Raw genomic sequence first — 9,864 nt, 5'->3', positions numbered from 1 at the left:
GCAACCTCTGCCTCCCAGGTTCAAGTGATTCTCCTGCCTCAGCCTCCCGAGTAGCTGAGATTACCAGCATGTGCCACCACGCCCAGCTAAGTTTTGTATTTTTAGTAGAGATGGGGTTTCACCATGTTGGCCAGGCTGGTCTCGAATTCCTGACCTCAAGTGATCCACCCACCTCAGCTTCCCAAGGTGCTGGAATTACAGGCGTGAGCCGCTACGCCCAGCCTACACAGTATTCTCAGGTTAGCATATTCATACTGTTCTATTGTGAATATAGTTTATTCAACCTCTCTTTTATTTTTGGCTATTTGGGATGTTTCCAGTCTTTTGCTATTATACACGGTGTTACAGATAAATAGACTTGTACATGCAGCTTTTCATGTGTTTGCCAGGATATTTGAGTTGGATTCCCTAAAATAGATTGACTGGATCAAAGGGTAAATGCATATATTACTTTGCTAAATATTGCCAAATTCCCCTTCATAGAGCTCATATTCTTTTGCATCCTCACAAGCAATAGATTGTTTCCCTACAGTCTTGCTGCCATGGCATACCATGTCTTGAATTTTGGCCATTCTGACAGGTAGGAAATGATACTTCAATGTAATTTTAGGCTGCATTTATTTTGTTGTAAGCAAGGTTGAACATGTTTTTATATGGGTAAGAGGCATGTGCATTATTTTTCCTATAGAGTTCTTGGCTTTTTCTCTTTTCCATTTTAAAAAGCTCTGTTTAGGTATGGATATTAACCCTTTAAGATTATTCATTAACCTGGGAAAATATCCACAACTTGTTGAGTGCAAACAGCAAAATACTAAATTGTGTATTCGGTTGAGTTCAGCTGATAAAAGACAGAAAAGTATGTGTGTATATATGCGGGATGGATGCTCTATAACCAAAGTATTACCAGTAGTTATCATTGGGAGTGTGATTATACTTGATGTCTTGATCCTCTTTATTCTTTACTATAGTTTCAAGATTTCTTATAATAGGCTAGAATAAACCAGGAAAAATGGTTTGTTTTTTTCCCCCATTTATTTTATTGCATTTTAGGTTTTGGGGTACATGTGAAGAACATGCAAAATTGTTGCATAGGTACACACGTGGCAGTGTGATTTGCTGCCTTCCTCCCCATCACCTACATCTGGCATCTCTCCCCTTGCTATCTCTCCCCAGCTTCCCACCCCCCACCGTCCCTCCCCTATTTCCCCACAACTGACCCCAGTGTGTAGTGCTCCCCTTCCTGTGTCCATGTGTTCTCATTGTTCAACACCCACCCATGTGTGAGAACATGTGATGTTTGATCTTCTGCTCTTCTGTCAGTTTGCTGAGAATGATGGTTTCCAGGTTCATCCATGTCCCTACAAAGGACCCAAACTCATCGTTTTTGATGGCTGCATAATATTCCATGGTGTATATGTGCCACATTTTCCCTATCCAGTCTATCGTCGATGGGCATTTGGGTTGGTTCCAGGCCTTTGCTATTGTAAACAGTGCTGCAATGAACATTCGTGTGCACGTGTCCTTATAGTAGAACGATTTGTAATCCTTTGGATATATACCCAGTAATGGGATTGCTGGGTCAAATGGAATTTCTATTTCTAGGTCCTTGAGGAATCGCCACACTGTCTTCCACAATGGTTGAACTAATTTACACTCCCACCAACAGTGCAAAAGTGTTCCTATTTCTCCACATCCTCTCCAGCATCTGTTGTCTCCAGATTTTTTAATGATCGCCATTCTAACTGGCGTGAGATGGTATCTCAATGTTGTTTTGATTTGCATTTCTCTGATGATCAGTGATGATGAGCATTTTTTCATATGTTTGTTGGCCTCATGTATGTCTTCTTTTGTAAAGTGTCTGTTCATATCCTTTGCCCACTTTGGAATGGGCTTGTTAGTTTTTTTCTTGTAAATCTGTTTTAGTTCTTTGTAAATTCTGGATATCAGCCCTTTGTCAGATGGGTAAACTGCGAAATTTTTTTCCCATTCTGTTGGTTGCCGATTCGCTCTAATGACTGTTTCTTTTGCAGTGCAGAAGCTGTGGAGTTTGATTAGGTCCCATTTGTCTATTTTGGCTTTTGTTGTCAATGCTTTTGGCGTTTTGGTCATGAAGTCCTTGCCTACACCTACGTCCTGAATGGTTTTGCCTAGATTTTCTTCTAGGGTTTTTATGGTGTTAGGTCTTATGTTTAAGTCTTTAATCCATCTGGAGTTAATTTTAGTGTAAGGAGCCAGGAAGGGGTCGAGTTTCTGCTTTCTGCACATGGCTAGCCAGTTTTCCCAACACCATTTATTGAACAGGGAATCCTTTCCCCATTGCTTGTTTTTGTCTGGTTTGTCAAAGATCAGATGGTTGTAGATATGTTGTGTTGCCTCCGAGACCTCTGTTCTGTTCCATTGGTCTATATCTCTGTTTCGGTACCAGTACCATGCTATTTTGATTACTGTAGCCCTGTAGTATAGTTTGAAGTCCGGTAGCGTGATGCCCCCCGCTTTGTTCTTTTTGCTTAGAATTGACTTGGCTATGCGGGCTCTCTTTTGGTGAAAAATGTTTTAAAAATTAATAAGATATTGGTGGCAAAAAGATGTACATCAAGTGATATTAAGATGTTGATTGATATATTTGAAACTTTATATTAATTCACAGTATTGATTTGCTCAATAGTTATATATTGAGTGCTTACCACACCAAGTGATGTTCTAGGTACTGAAGAACCAGTAGTGAACAAAACAGATACAGTCCCCTCCGTTCGTGAGCTTATTGTTTGATAAAGGAAAAACAATACATAGTTTAAAAATGTTCACTCATCTCCATCTTGTTAATTATTTGTACTGACTTCTGGATGAAATTTTCTTTGCTGTGAGACTTAATGTATAACTGTGTGTTTTCAGCCATGTCACTGTGGGAAAAAGTGCAAATATCCCCTTTGCAAAACCAACCAAAATTCCATGTTTGGGAAATTGTCTGAAGTGTTGTTGAGAAGCTCTAGAAACTGTTGAGTAGTTTAGGGAAGTTGGATAAACAGGAATCCCTTTTGAACTGACAAAAATTACTTGTTGTAAAATGACAAATCTCATCTACTCCTTTTCCTGACATGCCTGCTGATATCCTGAAAAAGAGAGGGGGAAACTGAACCGAATATTATTATATGGGCCCCTCTTTGCCTGGCTGACTGTTGTCCATTCTTCGGAGGTCAGCTCAAATGTCACCGGTCCTAAGAAACTGCTTCTGCCTCCTATAGCCCAGGTTAGGATTTTCTCCGGGATGTACCCAACATCTTGTGCTTGTTCCCATCATAGCATCACAGCAGTAGTGTATTGTAGCTACCTCTTTGCTTGTATGTCTCAAGCTGTAAGCTCCTTAAAGGCAGGGACTTTCTCTTACCTTTCACTTTATTCATTGTATGTAGCACAGTCTCTGACTATAGTGGATATTGTAAAGGTGATGAATTTCCTCTTTGACAGAAGCAGAGAGTTATAGATATTGAGTTAAAATAAACATTTACATTTGCTTAAGTGATGTGCGCTCTGGTTGTACTCCTGCAGATAGTGAGTGTGGACTTAAGGTTTTGACTCGTAGAGCCTGTTCTCAGCCAGTGGACCCTAAATACCGCAGCTGATGCAAGGTGAATTTGGCCAGATCTGGGGAGCTGGCTTTATTAGCTCTCCAGTCTTCTAGAGTTGGCTGCCACCTGACCTCATAAGAGAGAGGTCTCAGAAGTTTATATAAGCATCAGCTACCAAGTAGAATCCAGGTGCTTTGTTCCCTTGAATTCTAAGAAATTTTCATGCATATTTGTGTTGAGTACAGAGTTCATCCTCTGGATATCCCTGTTGTATGAGCCTCCTTGGTACTGGTGCACAGTGATGCTCAACCCAGGGCAGCGGATATATGGTCAGTGACTGGTCAGCCCCTTCTCATCACCATCTCTTTTTGTCTCATTCTTCCTAATGCCCTCTCCCCACTCTAATCCCACTCTAGTTCTTTGGTTTTACCCTTCCTCTTAGCCCCCCTTTTCCTTACTATATAATCTTCTTCTCTAGACCAGCCAGTAATATAAAGGGCTGGTCTAGAGTAGGAGCTGTTCCTTAGCTCCTCAGAACAATTGAATTTTGCTTTGGACTTTTGCCTTACGCTGTTGAATCTGGCTAGTGCAGTTAGTATTAGGGTGACCATTCCGTTTGGCCTGGGACTGCCCCAGTTTTAGTACTGAAAAGGCCCGGTGTCCTGGGAAACCCCTCAGTCCTGAATGGTTTGTTACTTTAGTTAGTGCTGACCTAGGAAATTGCTGTGTCACAAGTGACTTGGGTAATTCTGAAGTTTTGTTTTCTAATACATCCTTGCATTCAGCATGGAACTTTTTTTTTCATCAGAGACTGTAATATCAGATGATGTTATGACACAGGAAATGAAGAATCTCTTCTTGCTTAATTTTCAGCCAAAAGCTTTTGAACAATACTTGAATCTGGAAGATAGCAGACTGCTGACTCATCTGAAGATGTGTTCTGCGGTGTCCAAACTTCCTTATGATCTCTGGTTCAAGAGGTGCTTTGCCGGATGTTTGCCGGAATCCAGTTTACAGAGGCAAGTATTTCTTTTGAAGACATATTGAAGGCTTAGAGTTAGAGCAGAGTTCTAGCTTTTCATGTGGTCAGCCGTCAGAGTATAAATTTGCTTTAGAACAGTACAATAATTTGAAGCCCAGTCCTTCAGCAGCTACCATAACAGCACATGATTCTGCTTATTCTTGAATATACAATTAGAAAAATTGAGGGCCCTCAGCGTGTTAGATGTTGTGAAGTAGTCACACCTTCAGCGGTCTCCAGGAGTTTATATAAGCATCAGCTCCTCTTTTCCAGAAATGTGACAAATCCTCATCTAGCAGAAATCTTATTTCTTAGTTCTGTCATGATAGCCTTAAAGAAGCTGACGGCAATTGGGCTGGGCGCAGTGGCTCACACCTGTAATCCCAGCACTTTGGGAGGCCAAGGTACGGGTGGATCATGAGGTCAGGAGTTCAAGACCAGCCTGGCCAAGATGGAGAAACCCCATCTCTACTAAAAATACAAAAATTAGCCGGGTGTGGTGGCAGGTGCCTGTAATCCCAGCTACTTGGGAGGCTGAGGTAGAGAATTGCTTGAACTCATGAGGTGGAGGTTGTGGTGAGCCGAGATTGTGCCTCTGCACTCCAGCCTGGGTGACAGAGCAAGACTGTCTCAAAAGAAAAAAAGCTGAAGGCAGTCAAAGATTTGAGATTTAAACTAAGTTCTTCCAGTCAGTTTCAGACAAGTGTTATGAGTATTTCTGAGTCCAGGTGCCACCCATGAAGACTTTGTGATGTAGTAGAGGAGAAAGGCAGCACACAGAGAACATTATAAGATAATATGTAACTAAGTGTATAAAGTAGAATACCAACTTTTAGGAGTTATATGAATGATCAGAATTATTATCTTAGAGTGGTTGTAGATCAGTAAGTGGCTCCTCAGCCCTTAGAGAAGTTTAAGGAGTCTGTCCCCAGAATCTCTGGCAAGGAAATAGAATTTATCTCATTTCATATACATCTTTTGTTGTCCCTTAGTATGCTATGATTATACTAGCATTACAGAATATTAGCAGAATACAAACATTAGTTTAGGGTTTTCTTTTTCTTCCTCAAAAACGTCAGATTCCCAACATGAGGGAATGTGATTTCGGTAGATACCTAGTGGAGCGGCAATTTTTAGTAAACTTTGCTTTTTCCTTCTAGTGCTGATTGTATCTAGAATAGATTTCAAGTGGCTTCTCTATTTTATTGTTGTTTTGATGATTATTTCACAAAAGTTGTTCTTTGGAGATTTTACATAAAATTAGAGCAATTTGATTTTATTTTGTAATTTGAGTATATCTCCTTACTTTTATAGGGTTTGGGATAAAGTTGTGAGTGGATCCTGTAAGATCCTAGTTTTTGTAGCTGTTGAAATTTTATTAACCTTTAAAATAAAAGTTATGGCACTGAACAATACAGAGAAGATAACAAAGTTTCTGGAAAATGTAAGTGTGCTTTGATTTGATTTTGAATCTAGAAATGAAGTCACCTTAGCAAGTCAGATTTTCCTGTTACATTAGATTATTTCAGAGAAATAATACCTTAGAATATTTCAGAGGATAATTGATTATTTTAGATAAATTTTTTTAAGAGAAATAATAATTAGATTTGATTTTGAATCTAAAAATGAAGTCACCTTAGCAAGTCAGATTTTCCTGTTATATGATTATTTCAGAAAAATAATACAGTATATTTTTACATTTTAAGAAACATTTTTCCTTTGAAAAAGTTTGGCTTAAAGTTGGCCTGAGGATTAGTTTGCATCCTGTCTTTGGGAGATGACCTCGTGAATATGTCCGTTTAGAACCAGAGTCTCATCCTCCACATGACTCTCAGCAGGCATGTCAGGAAAAGGAGTAGATGAGATTTGTCATTTTACAATAAGTAATTTTTGTCAGTTCAAAAGGGATTCTGTATTTCGGAGGATTTTGTAAGCCGTTTTTTCTGTTACTGTCTCTAATGTAATCCCAGTTGGGTTTAATTATATACAGTATTACCCCTGGGCCACCTAGTATATTGCTGAAAAAGGCAATGGTAATGAATTTAACTTTTCCCTCCCTATGTGTCTTGGAATACCTTTACCAGGCAGGAAGTAGGATTAAAGGGGCTTATGCCTGAATGATTTTCACAGAATCCTAAATCTATTCATTTTTTAAAATAGTATTAACATTTGAAGAATGGCCTGGTAAATAATAATAAAGTACTCAGTAAATATGTGTTGAATAAATGAATCATCATTATAACCGTAAGTGGCTAATGGTGCCAGGCCTGTGCTAAGTATTGTCAATGGGTTATCTGATGTCATACTGTTAACAGCTCTGCAAAGGCAGGCTGTCGTGTCCCCCATTTTAGAGATGGGATCTGAAGCCCAGGTAGCTTAGTAACCTGCTCAAAGGTGCACAGTTAGTGAGCAATGCAGGATTTGAACCCAGTCAGGCTGACACTAGAGCTCTTTCCTGTCCTCAGGTAGTATGTGACACAAGCCTTTTATTCTGTCACTTTCTGAAAAACAGTGAAAACTCCCATAGAAGTAAATTTTTTGCCACAGCAAATGAGGGAAGACACAAAAGTTGTAAACACTGAAATTTCACAAAGACTGGTTTGCTTGTCCACAGATTCCCCAGGACAGCTCGGATGCCATCGTGAGCAAAGCCATTGACTTGTGGCACAAACACTGTGGGACCCCGGTCCATTCCAGCTGAACGCAGCCGCTGGTTGTGGACCGTCTGGCAGGTCCACCCTGAGCATTTGTGTTCTTTGCATGTGATCTGGGAAACTGATTGAATAATAGTTTTCTTGCTTTGGTGCTCAAAGTGATTTTTTTCCCCAATAAAATTATTTAATTGAAATACCTGGTGTGGCTGTGTTTGGGAGCAGCATCTTGAAGTTACATAGAAATGTAAAGTTCATCTCTCAATAGCATTTCAAAAGGGTTGTTAGACAATAGCTCCCCGATTTTAAAGTGGTTTTGTCAGGGTGAGTGGGTATGTTAACCAGCAGTGCATAACTAAGCTTGCCCTGCCTCTCTCTAACTGGCACCAAGCTAGCTACTTTTAAGGTCTGTTTCTAGAATAAGAGTGACTTCCTTTTGTTGACACCTCAGATTTGGCTTTTGTTGGTGCAGCACGTGTTTACATCTAAGCCAACTGCCTTCTGAGGCTTCATCTTGTTAAATAGGCTTTAAAAAATTCCTTACTCTTTTTTTCTCTTAGGGCCAGTTGGAATGAAACCATTATTGAACAAAGTGTGTTTGAATTGCTCCTAGGAGCAAGTACTTGTTTGGTAGTTTGCTGCACTCATGTTTTTTCTTGACAGGTCGTTAAAGGTGGGATGTTAGGGAGCATTGTGCCACACACTAAAGAAGTGAGAGAAATGGCTGGTGAAGGTGAACTGCTTATGACCCCTGGGCAACCTCATGCCACGTCATGGCCACTCTTCACTGGATAGTTCTCGGCCTTGGGAGTGGTGAGTGAAAGCGGACCCATTGTTTCACACTGGTTCTGCCTTCAGACCTGCAAGAGCTTGAGTGGTGAGTGGGATTCTCCACCCACCCCTTAAAGGAGGAGGGCAGTTATGAACTTACAGAGGTACAATTCTGAGAATTCAGGCCCTCCCTAATGTGTGAAATATCTGTTGAAAAAAAGTTCAGAGGAAGTGTGAGTTGTTGAAATCTGCTTCTGAATACTAACACATCCAATAGTATTTAATTTTTTTTTTTTTGTTTTTGAGTCGGAGTTTCGCTCTTGTTACCCAGGCTGGAGTGCAATGGCGTGATCTCGGCTCACCGCAACCTCCGCCTCCTGGGTTCAGGCAATTCTCCTGCCTCAGCCTCCTGAGTAGCTGGGATTACAGGCACGCGCCACCATGCCCAGCTAATTTTTGTATTTTTAGTAGAGACGGGGTTTCACCATGTTGACCAGGATGGTCTCGATCTCTTGACCTCGTGATCCACCCGCCTCAGCCTCCCAAAGTGCTGGGATTACAGGCTTGGGCCACCGCGCCCGGCTAGTATTTAATTTTTTAAAACAAAAATGCACTCCAAAGAGAAACCTTTTAAAGCAAAATTGCTGCCTAGAGTTAAAACTTTAATAAAAAAATGACTTATTGCTAACCATTTATGTAGGAGCCCTGGCGCTCTTGGGGAGCAGGAAGGCTTAGGGGCTGAAGTTCCTCTTACTTCACTGTTTTGGCGGGAGGCCAGCTGATCTGAAGTGGAAGACTGTTACTGTACAGCTAAGGGGCCTAAAAATAGATATTCTGCAAGTATATTCTGTCAAACTCAGTTTGGTAAAACCTTTCTGGCTCTAGGGTGTGGGGCAGCAGTTTTTTCTTGAAGTTAGTCAATGTGATACCATCAATAGTTTTTCCTTATTAAAATACTGATTGGCAGAGTGATTTTTTTTTAAGGACCACTGTGAGAAAGTGCTGGAGAGGATGAGCATCCAATTTCGTTTTCATAGCAGAATTTCACTTTGCCGAGAGCTAAGTGTTTTGAAAATGTTTGTGCCTGCTGTCTTGGGGGAGGAGTGCAGTTCCTGATAAAAATACATCCATATGCCTTTTCCTCAAAACATTTTGTCAGGATACTGCAGAAGTTTTTCTTCATATATTAAAACGCTTCCTGTCACAAAACTGTTGCGGCTAAAACGTGGGATTCTTCCTCGCCCTTGGAAAGCTGGAACTTAACATGATCAAATTTAGTTTCTGCTCTTTCCCTTTGGGAGATTTGTTTTAAACAGATGAGAGAAGGTCTCAGTCCTCTTGGCCAGCAGAAAGGAAGGCCAAGGAAGGTTGGAGAGTGTGTGTGTGTTGGGGGTGTGGCTTTGGCCTGATGACAAATTGAATGGATGGATTGTGTGCACACAGGCTTGTGTGTCAAGGCTGTTTCAGGAAATGAGGTCAGGGTTCTGAGGTCAGGGTTCACGAGAATGAAGCACTTTCTTTGTTAATGGAAAGTTTGCCTGTAAATTATGGAGCAACACTCAAATCGCATGACATGCTGAAGGAGCTCTGAGGACCTTCTTGCACTGTAGCTCTGGGTATGACAGGCTTCTGCCCGGTCTTGAATTACGTAAGTTCCCTGTCATGTGGTCATCACCTCCCCATGGTGAATCAAGGTTTTTTTGTTTCTCTCTGAAAGTGAAGAACCTGGAGGGAGGCCAGTGGGGATGAGGAGGGTAAGCAAATAACTCTGATGCCCAAGACCAGATCCTAAAATGAGTTGCTTGCTCACATGGCCCAAGTGACAGCCCCTGCCCGAGCTCTGTGACCATAAGCA

At 41.0% G+C, this 9,864-nt stretch overlaps 1 protein-coding gene across 10 annotated transcripts in view; it reads left to right on the top strand.

Annotated features, from left to right (window-relative positions):
- TBC1D7 (TBC1 domain family member 7) overlaps positions 1–8,298 on the top strand; it is a 27,584-nt gene extending 19,286 nt beyond the window's left edge. For 7 of the 10 annotated variants that reach the window (XM_037735998.1, XM_037735994.1, XM_037736001.1 and 4 more), the window contains 3 exons: positions 4,440–4,585; positions 5,902–6,031; positions 7,902–8,298. In XM_037735998.1, the coding sequence (XP_037591926.1) occupies positions 4,440–4,585; positions 5,902–6,031; positions 7,902–8,033 (408 nt within the window). In that variant the 3' untranslated portion in view covers positions 8,034–8,298. Of the gene's footprint in view, positions 1–4,439; positions 4,586–5,901; positions 6,032–7,201; positions 7,436–7,901 lie in introns of those variants that run through there. The other 3 variants (XM_037735999.1, XM_017521508.1, XM_017521503.2) reach the window with 1 other exon arrangement.
- Positions 8,299–9,864: the final 1,566 nt, after the last annotated feature.

The sequence above is a fragment of the Cebus imitator genome, unplaced genomic scaffold (genome assembly GCF_001604975.1).
Source record: "Cebus imitator isolate Cc_AM_T3 unplaced genomic scaffold, Cebus_imitator-1.0 Scaffold21, whole genome shotgun sequence".
Classification (NCBI taxonomy): Eukaryota; Metazoa; Chordata; class Mammalia; order Primates; family Cebidae; genus Cebus; species Cebus imitator.
Note: the sequence above shows the minus strand (reverse complement) of the source record. Positions and strands in the feature narration are given on the sequence as shown.